Genomic DNA, 19,030 nt, shown 5'->3' with positions numbered 1-19,030 from the left:
TCCCCCATACCTCAATCCCTCACCGAGAGGCTGCCCAGGCTCTGACTTGGGCTCCCCTTCCCTCAAATCCCTCATTGGGAGGCAGCTCAGGTTTGGGCTCTCCGTCCCCAACTTCAATCCCTCACCAGGAGGTGGCCGCTAAATCCAGCCCGGAGTGCACAGGATAGTGCCACTTTCAGAGACACAATGCTGGATTAGATGCATGAATGGTCTGATTGTTACTATTCATTTCTATAGCAGTAGCACCCATAAATCCCTATATACATCAGAACCCCATTGTGCTAGGTTCTGTAGTGTGTGAGAAACAAATGAACGGAAAAGTGATTCCTCCATCTGTTGTATCTATCTTAAACTTGGATAGTAAACTCTTTGGACAAATACTCTTTTTTTCTTGTGTGTTTGGACAGCATGTACCACAATGGGGCACTGAGGCTATGTCTATTCTGAAACTGGGAATGTGCCTTTGTGATAAATGAAGTATGTGTGGGGGGGTGGGGGGGTAGCTCCCTTTGATGGACACCCAGCCAGCCAGTTAGCTGTAAAATCCCTCTTAGTAGCTGTTCTCTTCTTGCTTTACCTATAAAGGGTTAAAATGTCCCCCAGGTAAAGAAAAAAAAAGTGGGCACCTGACCAAAAGACTCAGTGGGAAGGCTGGAACTTTTTAAAATTGGGAAAGAAACTTTCCCTTTCTCTGTTGTTCTCTCTGGGCTGAAGAGATGGGCAGCAGGAATGCTGGGTAAAGTTTGAACCAGATATGAAAACCATCAGATCATATCTAGAACTACTTTTAACAACCCAGTGTAAGTATGTAAGTACATTAGGAATGTTTAGGAAGACACGATTAGGTTTATTTCTGTTTATTTGTTATGGCTTGTGGACCCCTCTGTGCTAACACCAGATGCTTTTGTTTGTTACCTTTAAGCTAACCCCCAAGAAAGCTATTTTGGGTGCTTAATTTTTGGAATTTCTCTTTTAAAATCTAGCAAAAGTCTAAGTTACAGATGTATTTTCTTCCTTTTAGTTTTTAATAAATTTTTGTTTTTAATAACATTTTACCTTTTTTTAAGAACATATATTGGCATTAGAAAAGGGCAACTAAAATGATTAGGGGTTTGGAACGGGTCCCATATGAGGAGAGACTAAAGAGGCTAGGACTTTTCAGCTTGGAAAAGAAGAGATTCAGGGGGGATATGAGAGAGGTATATAAAATCATGAGTGGAGAAAGTGAATAAGGAAAAGCTGTTTACTTGTTCCCATAATATAAGAACTAGAGGCCACCAAATGAAATGATGGGCAGCAGGTTTAAAACAAATAAAAGGAAGTTCTTCTTCACGCAGCATACAGTCAACCTGTGGAACTCCTTGCCTGAGGAGGTTGTGAAGGCTAGGACTATAACAGGGTTTAAAAGAGAACTGGATAAATTCATGGAGGTTAAGTCCATTAATGGCTATTAGCCAGGATGGGTAAGGAATGGTGTCCCCAGCCTCTGTTTGTCAGAGGGTGGAGATGGATGGCAGGAGAGAGATCACTTGATCATTACCTGTTAGGTTCACTCCCTCTGGGGCACCTGGCATTGGCCACTGTCAGTAGACAGGATACTGGGCTGGATGGACCTTTGGTCTGACCCAGTACGGCCATTCTTATATTCTAACAGGATTGGATTTTTGGTGTCCTAAGAGATTTGTGCATGTTGTTTGATTAGCTGGTAGCAACAGCTAATTTCCTTTGTTTTCTTTCTCAGCTCTTTCCCGGGGTGGGTTGTGTGTGTGTGTGAAAGGGCTTGAGGGTACTCCACAGGGAGGAATTCCCAAGTGCTCCTTCCTGGGTCCAATGGGGTTTTTTGCATTTGGGTGGTGGCAGCATTTACCAAGCCAAGGTCAGAGAAAAGCTGTAATGTTGGGAGTCTAATACAAGCCTGGAGTGACCAGCATTAATTTTTAAAATCCTTGCGGGCCCCCACCTTCTGCACTCAAAGTGACAGAGTGGGGATTCAGCCTTGACAGCCTCCCAGCTCAGGTAGAGCAGGTTGTGCTAGCTCTGCTCAAGTTAGCACGCTAAAAAATACCAGCATGGACCTTGTGGCTCAGGCTAGCCACCTGAACTATGACCCAGAGTTGGTGGGCTCAGAGTTGGTGGCTAGCTCAGGCTGCAGTCTCCACACTGCTATTGTTAGCAGGGCAGCTCAAGCAGAGTAAGAGTGAACCTGTCCACCCAGGCTATGATGCACATTCCCAGCTGCAGTGCACACATACCCTGCTAAGGATCCTGAACTCTACCATGCTACTAATAATAGAGAGAACCAGAGGACTAATAAGATCACATGGTTACATAGGTTAACCCTGTGCAAAACATTTTGGTTCAGAAATGGTTCCAAATGAAATGGGACAAAATCCAGTAGTTAAAAGTGTGGGTTCCACTCAAGACAGTCCAACAGGACCATGGTTGCCAACCCTCCAGGATTGTCCTGGAGTCTCCAGGAATTAAAGATTATGTCATGGGATGAAACCTCCTGAAATACATCCAACCATAACTGGCAACCCTAAGCAGGGCCCAAAGAATTGGTCAGCCATGCACAGGCCAGGAATACAGACTTTCTGCAGCCCCATCACAGCTCACAGAAATCTGGTGGGTCACACATTAAACACTGTAATTTCAATGTTTTTATATCAACATTGGTGTTTCAGGACATAAGCGTTTGGTTGTAGGAAGAAACTTCTCCCATAGGTGGGTTATTTCATAACTGTCCATTATGCAGTGTCTTGCATCCTTCTCTCAAGTAACTGATGCAGGCGCTGGTGGAAGCAGAATGCTGGACTACCTGGGTTCCTGGCCTGATGAGGTACAGTCATTGCGATGCTCCTATCTTTGGATGCCAAGGTCCTAACAAAGTTACTATCTGTGGGCTGTGTGAAGAAGGGTATTCCTGCTGGTGACAGGATATGGGGGTGTTACAACCTGTGTGGTGCGGGGAGCAATGGGGGAATTGTCTATTTTTGGGGGGGACAGGGCTGTTAATGGTGTTACCGTCTATGGGAAAAAGGCAATGGAGGTGCTGTCTAGGGGAGGGTGGGATAAGAGTTAGGGGGTGCTGCTGTCTCTGAGGGGTCACAGAGGGGTTGTTTTCTAGGGGCAGGAGTTGCTCTGTGGGGGATGAGAGGGGTGTTGCTGTTTGGGGGCAGGGCGGAAGAAGGAAGGTGCTATGGGGGTGTTGTGTTTGGGGGCAGGGCGGGAGAAGGGGCTATGTGGATGTTACTGTTTGGGGGCAGGGCGGGAGAAGGGGCTATGGGGGTGTTGCTGTTTGGGGTCAGGGCGGGAGAAGGGGCTATGGGGTGTTGCTGTTTGGGGTCAGGGCGGGAGAAGGGGCTATGGGGTGTTGCTGTTTGGGGTCAGGGCGGGAGAAGGGGCTACAGGGGTGTTGCTATTTGGGGGTGGGGCAGAAGAAGGGGCTATGGGGTTGTTGCTGTTTTGGGGTAGGGTGTAATAAGGGGCTGTGGGGGTGTTGCTGTTTGGGAGCGGGGTGGAAGAAGGGGCTATGGAGGTGTTGCTATTTGGGGGTGGGACGGAAGAAGGGGCCACGGGGGTGTTGCTATTTGGGGGTGGGGCAGAAGGAGGGGCTACAGGGGTGTTGCTATTTGGGGGTGGGGCAGAAGAAGGGGCTATGGGGTTGTTGCTGTTTTGGGGTAGGGTGTAATAAGGGGCTGTGGGGGTGTTGCTGTTTGGGGTCGGGGCGGAAGAAGGGGCTATGGAGGTGTTGCTGTTTGGCTGCGGGGCGGAAGAAGGGGCCACGGGGGTGTTGCTATTTGGGGGTGGGGCGGAAGAGGGGGCTATGGAGGTGTTGCTGTTTGGCTGCGGGGCGGAAGAAGGGGCCACGGGGGTGTTGCTATTTGGGGGTGGGGCGGAAGAGGGGGCTATGGAGGAGTTGCTGTTTGGGGGCGGGGTGAAAAAGAAGGGGCTACGGGGGAGTTGCTCCCAAGGGGGTTGGCAGGGAGAGGGCCTGGGGCGTGTTGCTGTCTGGAGCCAAGGTGGGAGAAGGGCTGGGGCTGTGACGGGTCGTAAGGACGAGCTCGCCCGGGGCTGTGGGGCCGGGGCCGTTCACACGCACAGGCCGGGATGCTCAATCCCCATGATCCGGGTCTCCATCACTTCTCCCATCCTGACCCCGCTCCGCCGCTGCGGCCCGGGATCAGGCTCTGTCTCCCCGCCCGGCGGCCCGGACCTGCTCCCGCTCCGCAGCGTGTCCCTAGCGGAGACGGCGGCAGTCCCCGCCCCCGCCGAAGCGTGCCCCCTTCCCCCGCGGGTTCCGGCTCCTCCCCCGCGTGACCTGAGGCCGCCGGGTGGGGAGGAGGCACCGAGCCAGCCGGGCCCCAGTGCGGCGGCGGCAGCGGGAGGAGGCGAAGCAGCGCCGCGCAGCCCGGACCCGCCGCCGCTCGGCTCAGCCGCCAGCCGGCTCCCCGCGCCCGCCCGCTCATGCCGGTGTGGTGCTGCCGCTGCTCCCTGGCCCGCCACTTCAGGTGAATCCCCACCGTGGGGTGGGGTGGGGTGGGGGGCGCCGGTCTGTGGGGCAGGGCGCCCGTCCGCCCGCTCCCGCGCGGAAGCCGCCCGCTGAGCCCCGCTGCTGGGTGAGAGAGAGGCCGGCGGGATGGCGGGGGCGCGGTGATGGGGAGCGTGAGGGGGACACGCGGGGAGAGATGTTGAGGTCGCGAGGGCAGTGGCCGTGATGGGGGGTGGGGAAGTGGGATCCCCGGGGAAATGGCCGTGATGTGGGTAGGGGGGCAAGGGCGGGGGGGGGGGTTGCGAAGGGAATGGCCGTGGTGGGGGTAGGGATGTGGGTGGGGGGGGGTCACCAGGGGAACAGCTGTGATGGTGATGGAGGGGTGGGACGTTGGGGTCAGGATGGGCTGTGATGAGAGTAGTGGTGGGGGGGCAGGATGGTGGGGTCATGAAGAGAATGATGGCTCTGATGGGGGTAGTCTGGCGGGGGGGAAGGTGAGGTTGCGAAGGGAATGACCGTCTCGCAGGTAGGGGACAGGGAGATGGGGTTGTGACAGGAATGGCTGTGATGTGGGTAGGGGCAGGGAGGTGAAGGAACAGGGATGGAGTATGAGCCGAATAGGGGGCAATGGAAGAATGTTGGGGAGATAGGATTTGGGAACCATGGCTGTGTCTGGGTGTGGTTCGGGGTGGGGCAGAGACAGGTGTGTATTAATGGGGGTAGAAGGCCATCTGTCCAGTAGCCAGCCTATGTTAGTACTGACTCCATCCTCTGGCTCTTCTGGTTGTGGAATCACACATGCTTATATGTGCACAAAAATGGGGATGGCTAAGATTGTGTGCAGAAAATAATTGCATGCTATTTTTAAGGATGCAAATTCAGAGTATTTTGCTGAATATTTGGATCTCTCTGTAATTTTTTAACCATAAAATGTTTTTGGTTTTTTTAGGGAGCTATTATTTGTATGTCCACCCCCACTCCTATTTTGTCTTGTATATATGGAAAAATATATCTAGTAGTTAAAGCATAGGACTGGGAGTCAGGAGATCTAGTTTCTGTTCCTGAATGTGCCACAGAAATTGTGTGATTGGACAAATCACTTAAACTCACTAGCTCTGTTTGCACTGAACTTTATTCTCAAGCTTCTCTCCATTGTAACTTCACTGGTGCTAGCAGTGGTGAGCGCATTAGTGTAGACTGACTGCTGATGTTTATACAGCCCTGTCATTTAACCTTGTTCAAGAGCATGTCTAGACGGTGAGAGATTGTAAGAAAAAGCTCGATTTAGACAAGGCAGTAGTGCCTTTGGCTCAGTGTGCTCAAGGTTTTGGTGCATTTACTCAACTGTAAAGTAGGTATTATAATAATTACTGTGGGTGTTGGAAAAATTAATGTACGGTATGCTTGTAATCTTTAAATTTTGAATAGACTGAGACATTTAGAAATCCTGCTATAAATAAACATTTGTTAACTTATTACTTTAGCACTTTAGATTAAAAGTAAAAGAATGGAAAGGTGGAAAAAAATTATACTAGTCACTACTTATGCTGTTTGTATACTTCTATTTCAACTTGGACAGTGAAAATCAGTGAAGTAGTTTTCACATTTGTTGATTCTCCCTTTTATTTCTGGGTTTTTAGTACTGCAGTGTCTGGGTTTCAAACACTGGATGGGATTTTTTTTAATAACTATTTTCAGTGGATGTTTGTTTAAAAACATTTTTATTGGTGCTAAAGTTTTTAAAAGCTTGTTTTTACAAAATTTAAATTTGAGCCTATATTTAAGTGGAGAATAAAACCTGTATTTTATCTCCCACCCAAGGTTGGGCTTAGCAGAAGTATTTTTCTAAAAATTGTACTGGAATAGGAATCATTTAAAACTGGAAATTATCTATTGAAGAAAGGGGTGGCTTAAATTAAGTTTTCACTATTTTAAAATTTATAGCGATGTGTAAGGCATCCTTCTGACAAAACCATGCCGTGTCCAGTTAAATGATAGATGTTACAGAAGAATTTGATATTATTTGGTCTGGAAAAAAAATCTTGATTTATATTTTATATTATTTATATATAATCTAACTTTTTCCTTGACTACTTTTCTGCATTAATAACTAAAAAATAAAAAAAAAACCCTAAAAGTATTAGCTTTCAATAAATAAGGAAACTAATTTTAAATTTGATTATCTGAAAAAAACATACTACTAGTTGCCTTTGTTATGAACATGATAACATTATTTGGCCCTGACTCTGTAACTGACAAACCATTGTGCCCACTTGTAGTTATGCAGGATAAGAGCCATAGTCATGTTAGCAAATCCCCCTCACCCCGAAGTTGTCTACCAAGGCCACAATGATATATGTAAACCTTGTTACAGAAAAATTGCTTTGGGATTTGCGTTCATATTTTGCCTAAGATTAGAAAGGAGATGCCATTAGTTACTCCATAGTTAAGATCTCATTGAGATTTGCACTTAAAGCAGAACTAAATTTGCTGTTTCGCATTGTAATGGTTAAACTTAGTCTCCAGACCTGACACGATAACTCTTCAGAGAACAAAGTAATTTTCTATGTAATATTTTAGTCAAATATACTAACTTAAGTAGAGGATACACTTTTAATTGGTCCACTTTTGAATTTATCATGTTTTCTTCTCATTTCTTTTGGTACCTCTAGCTAAACATTCATAGTCCCTACAAACTCCAAATGTGTCTTTTATGTTCAAATAACACTACAGACCAGACACAGATCACTTTTGAAATTTTATAATTAATCACATCATTAATTTCTTTTAATCAGGCTTTTGAGCCTTTGGAGTTGACTGATCATATCCATCAGCTACTTCTGATATCCGAGGTAGGGCTGAAAGGGAGAGAGAGGAAGCTGGGTGTGAGTGGGGATGTGAGGAGACAGGCATAGCAAGAAAGGCTTTGGGGATTCTAAGGGGTTGAATGAAATTTTGCAGAGAGAAGGTCAGCAGGAATGCTTTGAATTTGGTTTTATTTGTTAGGTCGGAATTAGAGTTTCTGCATATTATGTGTGTGTGTAGGTTTATTATGTGTATGGTTGGCATTAGGGCTACATGTTGGTTGCTCGAGATGTGGATGGAGATGTATGGAGTGTGGTTGGCTGCAGTTAGCTGAGCAGGGGGACTGATGAGTGGAGTATAGGTAATAAGTTGTTTAGCTGCTTTCTTTTTCTTTTCCTGGTTTGTTCTGGTGCACTCCTACAGTCTTAACTCAAAGTTAACAAAGATTTTTTCTGTAGGATATAAATTAAAAGTTGGATTCAGTTAAATATTTAAAGAACAGTGCTTTTAGTTTAATTTTAATGTACTGTTCTGTGTTACCTGGCTGATAAATGACCAAGAAAAAACACATCTCAAATAGTTTCTATCATGGGATAAACACAGTGAATATATGGTGTTGCATCCTACTAATGAAGAATCCACATCATCAAAGACACCGTAGTCCTTCTGTTTTGGCTGGGAACTTAGAACTTCAACCCAAATGGTACAGTGCAGTATATTTGAATCTTAGAGAAGAGTATCTGTATACAAGATACTGCTGCCTAACTAAGGAATATGTTATGCACTTCACATGCGCACAAACACATCTTGGTAACACCTTATTACTTCTAACATTATGGATGCCAAAAACATAATAGGGGAGACAAAGGATAGTTAGATTTAAAGAGACACTGCTGGTTGATTTAGGCCCACAATTTAGATGTGTAAAAACAAGTTTTTGCATCATTTAAAATAAGTAAAAATATTCTCATGGTTTTCCTTTTAAATATTCCAATGTAAAGTTATTTTTTAAACTGAGTCTGCAACAGTGCTTGGAAATCAAACTTTGCAGCACTATGCAAGTTCATTTGAGAACAAATATGCCCTTGGAGGAGGAGTGGGATGAAACTAATCTATTTTTATGTTCCAAGCTGAATGAAATGCAAAAAAGCATTTTTTTTTTTAAGGAAGCAAATAACAATCATCACGGTAGGCTAGTGATACTATAACAGTAATTGTCAATTATAGTAGACTCAGTAAGACAGTGAAGCTCTTTACTCTAGGTTTCTGGGGAAAATAGGTGGAGAGGCATTTACTAGCATTGTTCAGCCATGCCGGAAGAAAGACAGGAGACAATGGATATGGTTTAATTAGTCAGCAACTTTATTCACTTAAAATATCTGGGAGTACCCACCTGATTGGGAACGGGTATCATGTTTATAGATGATAAATGTCTGACCCTAAGCTTTGGCATTGCTGAAAGCCTAGTAGGCAGTCATTGCCAAGAAGCAAATATTTATTACAATTGAGGTATTAAAAGGGTGTGGGGAAAGCAATAGTTTAAATCACTAGATTTATTATCAGACACTGAATTTGAATGAGACACACATTAGATTATATTCTGCAGGTCCTTTCTTTTGCTGCCTGTATCCTTTTGTGGGCTTTTTTGGAGGAAATGTTTTTTTTGCCCATTATTGTAGCAAAGAAGCAATATTCAGTGTGGGAAAAGCTATACTGAAGAATAAAATTCTGTATATGAACTGATTAGTGTTTGTTTTACTTTTGCGTAATGCAATCAGAGTTTTTTTTATCAATTTGACAGTTTTAAGGCAATGATCCAATCGCGACTTAATTTTTGAAGAATGTGATATAATGCTCAACTGATGTTTTTTCTCCAATAGAAATTACAGTGGCCCTGAAAGCGAGGGACAACTGTTGAGCTCCTTAGTGCAGCATTTTGGTGACAGCCTTGGGAGGAAAGATAAAAGAATGCCCTTGCTAGAAGAAACCACTCTGACTGGGGACCCGCTCCTGACTGTGCCAATAGTGATAATAGGTGAGTTATTTCCAGAGATTATTTTGTGTTCTCTGGCACTACCATTACTTTTTAAGAACCAGGAATGCAAATCCATTTATAATTAAATAACTTGGTGTTGCCAAATGATAACCCATCTCCAAGGTGAAGGCATTTATTATATGGATACAATTAGTACAGTTTACTGTATTACCATCAAGTTGTCTTAAGTCAAATGACTGGTTATCATTGAAATGTATTTGAACTGATAATGCTTATTTTACTGGAAGATGTTGAGACAGCAGTGTTTGGGAGTGGATGATGAATTTGTTGGCAGATATCAGATTTGAGTGCAAGTAGAGATTTAGGCCCCAATTCTGCAATCTGATATACTTGAGCACACACTTATGTCTGCATGAAGTCCTGCTTATGTCATTAGGACCGGACATGGGGAAGGCTTTGTTTGAAAGGATTAGACTGGAAGATGCAAACATTACAGTTAGGCAATTTGTGTACAGTACAGTTAGACTTGCAATGTCTCAGGGTGGATTAATTTAAATCAAAATCGATTATTTAACTCACTGTAATCATCATTTAAATCAGCAAGCAGGAATCAATTAAAATTGATTTTTAATTATCTTTTGCATTTTACTTTTTACTTATTTTCCTAAACAAATAGGATTTTGATTTTGATTTTGATTGGTTAATAACCATAAAACATGGTTTTGCAACTAAAAATTGCCGCTACACTAAATGTGATTTTTCTTTTTGCAAGGAAGATATACTATATCTATAGACCTCTATAGACATTTAAATAATTATATAGCTTAACTTACATTTATTCAGATTCCTCATTTTTACATTTTTTATTATATTAGAAAATGGTGAATAATGCATTTCTTATTACTAGCTGATTAATTTTTTTTACTTGTGATTTATGTCACACTGTAGGGTGGAAATTTGAATTCAATTAAAAATGCCAAAACAACATTTTAAGTTAGTTAAAATAACTACTTTACACGTGCTGTATACATAAGAAAAAAGCTATCAAAAAGCTTATCAAAACATGTTTTGCATTTAAAACTAACTGATTTATTAAACCAGGGAAGTAATATCTGCAGTTAGTGAATTCAGCTGACTGTTTCTTGTCATCATGTCCTTTGATACTTCAGAACTAGTAGAACTCATCCTCTCACACCTAGTTTTTTATTACTAGATTGGAAGAGAAAACCAGCTTTCCTGCTTTGTCAACATCTGTTGGTTTTTAGCTTTGAACTATCATGGAACTCAACTAGCTGAAAGAAATGAAATGAAGAAAATATTCTCTCTGCACCTGCAGAAGAGTCTACAGCTATCAAAAGCTGTTTTAGCACTTCAGCAGACTGTGGTTCCATGTGCTTAGCCAGTAACTTCAACCTGTTGGTTTGACTTTCTTCAAAACTTTGGCAGAAAACATATACTGCTTAGTTTTTTGTATCTAGTTTAAATTTTAAAAATTCAATGTGTGTTTGGATTAAAAAAAATTCAGTGATTTAAAATATTCTGAACTGTATTTATTCATATGTTTTTATGAAACAGCAATCACTGTAGTGTCTGGGGTGCCGTATCAATTAAAATCATCACACCATAAAACTGATTCTTCACCAAGATAATCAGTTAAAGTTGTTAAACTGTTTTATCAAGTCTACAGTTTATTAAAGGGTTGTACTATAAAGATTGCCGAATGACAAACTGCCAGAGGAAATAAATTCTTCAGGAGTGGATCCTGTGGATATGACCACACTGCAATAAAACACCTGTGGCTGGCCTGTGTCAGCTGACTCGGGCTATGGGGTTGTACAGTTGCAGTGTAGATGTCCGAGCTCGGGCTGTAGCTTGGGTTCTGGGATCCTCCCCACCTGCTGAATTGTCAAAGCAAGGTGCTGAACTCTATCTCATCTGATGCATCATTATTAGGCAAACATAGTGCCCATAATAATATGTTAACCTGGAGATGACAGAGGCATCTGTTGCTGTGGTGAGTTTCATGCCTTACAGGAAGAGATAGTGTCCTAGCATTCTGCCAGTCATGGTCCAGGACTGCCATATGGTTCCCGATTCAAAACTTGCACTGGTTTTCAATAATTGTGTATTTTGAAAGTATCTGTGCTAAGTACTGCTGCTGCCTTCAGAACTCCTCTACTTGCCCACATCAGATGCAGCATCCATGACTTCTTCTAGTGAAAAATAAACGTTTTTATCCCAAATATGTCCGAACACTTCTTTTAATCATATATTTTAGAACTGGAAATCTTATAACTTGATCCCCTCAGTGGACAGCCTATTATCTCTAATATGCACCTGTTGCAAGTAAGATTTCTTAAAATAAATAAATAAATAATACTTTGGTAAGACAGAATAAAAGAATGGCAAGTTTGTTCACTGCATTTCATCTTGATCTTTCTCCAAGTGCCTTTATGCTTTCTCCCATGCTGCCTCTTGTGACTGAAATGATGTCCCTCATCATGTATGCCATGTAATCTCCCTGTTTTCCTTCCCATCCCTCATTCATTGCCCATCTTTCTATTAGCTTCCCAATGTTAGGACATGTCTACACTTGCCATTTAAAGTGAAAAAAGTCCCTTTTTTGCGCAAAAACCATGGGAGTGTCTACACTTGCCAATGACTTTTTGCGGTGATACTCAGAAGTTTCACCGCAAACCAAAACCACCTCCACGAGAGGCGTACAGTTCTTACTGGTGATACTTTTGCAGTAATGTGCAATGAAGACATGTTCTTCCTGTTTACAAAGCTTTTAGCCTCCGGAGGATATTCCACAGTGCCTAGGTGACCACTCTGGCCAGCGGCTCTGCTGCTCTGATGCCAGGTAAACAGACATCCACCCCTCCCCTGTAAAGCCCTGGGAACTTTGAAACTCCACTTCCTGTTTTCTTGGCAAGTGCTCACTTATCTGGCCAGGTGACAATGGCTGTTCCAGGGGGCAAATGATCCCCTGCTTGGAGCAATGCTGAGCTAATGCAGCTGATCAGTATTTGGGGAGAAGAGGCTGTGCAGGGACTCAGGATGCCTCGCAGTCACGCTCCCCTTCCCTCAAGACATATCCTCAAAATGGAGAGAGCTGGACTGTGGGACAGCTGCCCTCGGTACGCTGCTCTCATCCCTGATGGAAGTGCTGCAGATGTTAACGCAATCTGATGCCTGTGGAAGTAAGTGAGAACACAAACCAGTGCCTTTCTTTTCCTGAAAGAAAAGGAGTACTTGTGGCACCTTAGAGACTAACCAATTTATTTGAGCATAAGCTTTCGTGAGCTACAGTTCACTCTGAAACCTTTCTTTTACTGGTTCCCTATCACTGGTGAAACTAATTACACTTGCAGAGTTTTTGTGCTGACATAGGCTTAGTGTCTTCCCAGTGCATAAATTTAGTAATAAAACGACTAACATGATATGTTCGTTATGCAATTATCTTGACCTTATATTGTCCTTTCCTTAACCTACCCTTGCATAATGATAGGTTTCAGAGTAGCAGCCGTGTTAGTCTGTATTCACAAAAAGAAAAGGAGTACTTGTGGCACCTTAGAGACTAACCAATTTATTTGAGCATAAGCTTTCGTGAGCTACAGTTCACTTCTGTAGCTCACGAAAGCTTATGCTCAAATAAATTGGTTAGTCTCTAAGGTGCCACAAGTACTCTTTTCTTTAATCTACCCTGACCTTTGTCTGTTATCTTTCCCTATCTTATGTGTAATTTAGGACTTGATCCTGCAAATCTTTATTCATGCAGATAGTCCTTGTTCAGATAAATTGTGCTGTTGGGACTTGGAGAGATATTTTAGGGTAACTTACTTTTAAGTTACTAATTTTTTATTCTTTGCTGCCACAGTATTAGCAGTGCTTTGTGTTCACAGTTTTGTATCCAGGAATTGGTTTTTCTATTTGCCATTTATTAAGTAGAAGAAAGGTAAAGAAAAAGGGGAAAACTCAGAAGATGAAACAAAGCTTCATTTACCAAAATCCCTCTTGTTGTAAAAAGTGTTTTACTGGAGAAAAATCTTTCAATAAATGTTTCTAAAATATCGGTAAAGGGACACCATCAATTTGAAAACTTTGCACCTACTTTCATTAAAAGTAACATCAAAGATTACTACTGCTGAGCGATGGACAAAGTCTAAGACAAATACGAAATAGAATTAATCAGAACAGGTGGGGGTAGGTTTACCTTTTTGATAATTGAATTTAACATACACACCTCTAAAAGCCAATATAAATATAAGTGAGGCAATATTTCTCTTCCTTCAGATTGGCAATAGAGATGGTTCGCCACTCTGAGAGAAGCCAATGTCTATACTCTATCCTATTCTGTTCCCTCCCAATCTCTTGGGGATCAGGAACACTTTTGAATTTGATTTATTTGAACAAGTTTCTGCAAATGCCAAAGTTCAAGATAGTCCTGTCCTCCCCCCAAATCTCAGATACTTTCTGTGCTAAACAAACACCTTAGCTTTTGAACTCAGTCTGTTTTGCCCAGAATGCAGTTCATTCTCCTGTAAACACAAGTTCCCTTAAATTCTGATTCAAAAAACAATTTTTGCAATAAACAGTTTTTACATTCATTGGTTCACAAAGCTGGCTATTTGCACGACAGTGTCTTAATTTATTATAATGAGGGTTCTTTTGTCATAGATTGCTGTTGACCAAGACCCACTTCTGCCATTATGCAATCAGCCAATATTTATATAACTAGACAAAGGGGTGGTTGAAGTTTAAAATTAAAATGTATGTTATTTATTTATACAACAGTAATATCTAGATGCCCCAGTGAGGATCAGGGCCCCATTTTGAAAGGCACTGTACAAAAATGTGATTCCTGCCCTGAAGAGCTTACCATCTAAAAACGTATTTTTAAAAAAACATTTGGTCAGAAAATCATCCGAGGCCCATCTATATAACAATGTTAATAAAGTCAGGGGGCCCAGTTGTGTTATGTTGTGCACAGGACTTCGTTTTCCCTGTAATTGGTTAAATCTTTGACCCAGTCATGGGGACATTCTTGTAGTGTAGCTGAAACCTCAGTGTGTCTCTGTAACTAGGTTTATTATTATTATTTATAGGCCTGTACTACTGATCTTCTATTGCTGTCAGTTACTCCATTAGTTTAAGTGGCAGAGGTCTGTGCAGTGGATCTAAATGTGAAGCACTTGAATATTATAATGAGTGTCATATAAATGCCCATGAGGAAACTAATAATTCTGTCTTCAGAGTAAAGTATGAATAATGTGCAGTAAATAAGGCCAATATTGAACAATGAGGATAAAACAAAATATTGAATAGTTGCTCATTAAATGAGCACCATCCATCCTGTATACTAGATGAGGCAGGGATGCTGTGGAAAAAATAATATGTAATCATGTAATTAGAGAATATATCAAATGCATGGGGGACCAAATTAAGGTTGCATAGGCAACTGTAATTCTGGCTTCTTATAACTTTTGAGGGTTGACTTTGCAAACTTAGTAACATTCTTCTAACATATTTCTATGTGTATATGTATATTATGCTACAGTAATGTTTAGATGACAATCAAATCAAGGTCCTGTAGTGCTGGGCACTGGCGATGCATGTAGTAGATGACTGGCTCTGATGTTTAACTTGGTTACAGAGACACTTAAATCCCATCCACTTTGCAATTTTCTCTCCTATTGTAACCACTTCTCAAACAACTCTGTTGTAATCAGTTCTGCTGATTCTACTAGTTATAGTATTGGCAGGGCAGTAATGTCTTATAAATCAGCTTGAAAGGTGATGCAATTGAACTTGCATTTGAGACCTTTATTTTGATATTGTCACATTTTGTGGTGAGCTCCTTTTCTACTCTTTTTCAAACCAGTTCATATTTGTTGTCACTAAGGGCATGGCTACACTTGAAGATGTAGAGCGCTTTGAGTTAAACCAGCCTTCATAGAGCGCAGTAGGGAAAGTACTGCAGTCTGTCCACACTGACAGCTTCAAGCGCACTGGAGTGGCCACTTTTGTGGCACTTGCAGTGGCATTGGGAGTGGTGCATTATGGGCAGCTATCACAGTATGCAAGTGGCTGCAACGTGCTTTTCAAATGGGGTGGGGTGGGGTGGAGTGTGACAGGGAGTGTGTTGTGTGTATGGGGGGGGGAGAGTGGGTTTTTGGGGGCTGAGAGCATGTCAGCATGCTGTCTTGTAAGTTCAGACAGCAGCAGACCTCCCCTCGCTCCTCTTCCTCTCTCTCTCACACACAGCATTCCGCACTAATGGTTGCTTTGTCTCGGAGCAGATAAGCAGCCAGCTATCAGAAACGGAGCTTTCAAAGGGCATTCCTACAGCCAATTCCAAACAATAACAAGAGTGGCCACTTGACTTACGGAGATTATGGGACGTTTCCGGAGGCTGATCAGAGCGCAGTAAAGCAACACCTCGTTCACACTGGCCCCACGGCACTCCAGCGAGAGCGCAGCAAACGTTATTCCACTCACCGAGGTGGAGTACCAGCAGCACTGTAGCTGCGGAGTCAGAACGCTCTACGTGCCTTGCCAGTGTGGACGGGTAGTGAGCTAGTGCGCCCGGAGCTCCTTTATTGCGTTGTAACTTGCAAGTTTGTAGCCAAGCCCTAAATGGCTTTGCTAACCATAGAAAGAAGGGCAAGTAGACAAAATTCACCGTCTATCAAATTCCATTGCCAGATGGGATATATATTGTGTTATAGTTTGAGTGACCGAGTTTTTTATTTTAATCAGTCCTACATTGACCTATGCTGACATACTTCTGGTTTTAGATTTTCATAAGCTTGTGCTTTATCAGGAGTTCCCTCCACCCCAAAAAAAGTTTGAGACTGGCTTAAATATCATGTTTGTACTCCTACTCTTCTCTTTTTAACCAACTATTCTCCCCTACCACCCAAAAAGCATTCTGCTGGGTTGTTTTTGAAAAGGTCCCTAGTGCTAGGATTTATTGTAATGTGAAGATTTTAGACTGTAAGCTTTTCTGAGTAGGGATAGTATGCTATATGCATAGCACATTTTGGGACATTGCTACAATATAATCATTTTGCTACTTCTGTGGTAATAAGACTTCTTAAAATGTTTGTTAAAATGTTTTAACTTTTGTTTTTAATAGGGAATGGACCTTCAGGAATTTGTCTTTCTTACATGCTGTCTGGGTATAGGCCATATTTGTCTCCTGAAGCTGTACATCCAAATCCCATTTTGCATAGTAAATTAGAAGAAGCTAGACCTCTCTCTATTGTTGACCAAGTAAGTTTTCACTAACACTTCATCCAATTGTTTTCCTTTAACAAACCAAACTAGTAAACACTTTGTTTCCTTTTATGAGCTTCTTAAGATACTTTATAATAATTTAAGATATGTAATGTCATTGGCATGCTCTTAACCTGCAAAGAACTCAAGACCTACACTATTACTCCTTGAGGGAGGCATGGTATAAGCATAGTATTTGGAGCCAGCAACTCCCATTGTGGCCTTGAGCAAGTCACCTGATCTCTCTCCCTTCATTTTTCTCACCTGTAAAATGAGGATCATATTTGTAAAGCAGTTTAAATGTGTACAGTGCTAAATAAGTGATAACTATTAATACAGAAATTTAAGAAGGCTACTCTATGGGGATCCAGCATACTTTTTCCAGTCACAGTTAAAATATTTAACAAGTTGTTAATCAACTTTCAGCATTTTCACTTGCACAAAAATAACACTGAATTTACTGGGCTAATTTCAGTTATGCTGTAAAATTATTCATCTCAAAGTAGGTGCTGTTTACGTCTTCTAATTTATAGTCTGAATTTAATTTAATGATGATAAGCACTATGTCCATCAGTAAGTAAGTGACTGGGCTCTTAGTCATGTACTGTTATGTACATTTCACTGTAAGAGTGTATTTAATCATCTAATGTAGGGAGGGAGAAATAATCTGGGTAGAGGAAAGAAAATAGGAAGATTTGTATTATGAAGTAGTTTGTTTTTAGCATCACTCAGGTGCCAACTTTGTAGGCCTCAATGACTCCAGGTTTGATTTTGGCAGGAAAGCAATTTGTCTTTGCTGCTGGCTATAAATGCTGCGTATGCATCTGTGACTTTGCACCCACCCCCCCGCTCTGTTCCTCCCCCCCCCCCGCCCCGAGTTTTGTCCGGATTTTGGAGAATAAAATGTCTCCTTGCCTTGTCAACAAAATTGTGTCTAAAGTCTTAGTTTTTCTTTTTTGGTTAGTTGAAAAGTCCTTTGCTAAGCTGATGTTTCTGGCTTTGAAGACATAGCAGTTAGGTGGATGCTGAAAAAGGAATATAAATATTTGTAGGATGCAGGGGTGAAAGTAACATTAAGTACGTATTGGTACGGGGGCCCGGCCTCAGGTGGAAGGGGTGGGGCCGGGGATCGGCCCGGGCTCTGGCCGCCGCTGTGGTAGCAGTGACGGCGGCCGGGAGCCCCGGGCCCTTTTAAATTGCCAGCCCTGGGGCAGCTGCCCCTATTGCCCCCCCCCCGCACCCTGGCAGCCCGGGGCATGCAAAAGGCGTAAAGACGTTAAAGCACTGCCGTGGTAGCCCTTTAATGCCGGCTGTGTACAGGCTGGTATCGGCGGCAACTTCTTACCAGTAAGAAGTTTTATAAAATGTCTGTTAAAGGAAAACTACATTGTAAAATAGTTTCTAATTAATCTGAAAAGTCTAGTAAAAAAGAATAAATAGTATTGAAATAAATTTGGGAATAGCCATTCATACAGGACGCTGACCTCTTGACATGATAGAAGTCATCTAGTCCCACCCCTCGACAGCGGGGGAGTAAGTATAACCACACAATGATGGAGTGTGATATAGGGAACCTGTTCATTTTATGGTAACCTCCATTTTTTAAAAATATGGCTGACTTGTCCTTTTACTAATAGGACTTAATTTACAACAACTTTTAAACTTACCAGTTTTCCGTATGCTCAAATAATGAGTACAATCCTAATTTATGTTGTTAGAGTCAGACTCTTCCTGGGAATGCAAACCATCTCTAATTAAGAGGAACTGTCCTTTATCTTTTTTAAAAGTATCAATCTATTTTGTCCTGCTAAAAAGTTTTCCTAGTGAAATGTATTTCAGTAGAGTTAAAAGGTGTCTCCCTGTTTTTCTTTCTCAAATGTCTCTATTGATAGTTTTCAAATATTGGCAGGTATTGATGTATTAAAAAGTGAGCTCCTATTGAGAAAGACAGTAACACCTTTCACAGTTATGGCGATACTGAAACAGTGACAGGTACTGTATCTAAAATTGCTTTGAATATACCATTATAGTAAATATTTTAACTAAAGTATAACTAATTACTGCAGTTTTCCTTAAGTTTGATATTTCAGTAGTGATTTCCAGTTGAAATTCTGTCTGCACATGAAAACTATACTGTATGATAACAGTTGCAACAACAAGGAAATCTTTCTTCTTAATATAGGATTTAGAATATTTGTCAGAAGGTCTTGAAGGACGTTCTTCCAATCCAGTTGCAGTACTTTTTGATACACTGCTTCATCCAGATGCTGACTTTGGCTATGATTACCCACCTGTTCTGCACTGGAAGCTAGAACAGCATCATAATATCCCACATATAGTGCTTGGCAAAGGACCGCCTGGTGGAGCTTGGCATGTGAGTAAACTTTTCATTTATACGGGCATAAGCTTTCATGGGTAAAAAACCCACTTCTTCAGATGCATCTGCCATGCATCTG

The 19,030-nt window shown here is 42.0% G+C and overlaps 2 protein-coding genes across 2 annotated transcripts in view; both read left to right on the top strand.

The window, feature by feature from the left end:
* The window catches only part of DECR1 (2,4-dienoyl-CoA reductase 1), a 307,653-nt gene that overhangs the window by 152,039 nt on the left and 136,584 nt on the right, over nucleotides 1-19,030 (top strand). The gene's annotated exons all lie outside the window — the stretch shown is intronic.
* Nucleotides 4,010-19,030, top strand: part of OSGIN2 (oxidative stress induced growth inhibitor family member 2) — a 40,892-nt gene continuing 25,871 nt past the window's right edge. Inside the window, exons 1-4 of the mRNA XM_048841161.2 lie at nucleotides 4,010-4,511; nucleotides 9,178-9,332; nucleotides 16,435-16,571; nucleotides 18,757-18,948. Coding sequence (XP_048697118.2) covers nucleotides 4,468-4,511; nucleotides 9,178-9,332; nucleotides 16,435-16,571; nucleotides 18,757-18,948 — 528 coding nt within the window. The 5' untranslated portion in view covers nucleotides 4,010-4,467. The remainder of the gene's footprint in view (nucleotides 4,512-9,177; nucleotides 9,333-16,434; nucleotides 16,572-18,756; nucleotides 18,949-19,030) is intronic.

This window comes from Caretta caretta, chromosome 2 (genome assembly GCF_965140235.1).
Source record: "Caretta caretta isolate rCarCar2 chromosome 2, rCarCar1.hap1, whole genome shotgun sequence".
NCBI classification, from domain to species: Eukaryota; Metazoa; Chordata; order Testudines; family Cheloniidae; genus Caretta; species Caretta caretta.
The sequence above is the reverse complement of the archived record's forward strand: the minus strand, read 5'-3'. Positions and strand labels throughout refer to the sequence as shown.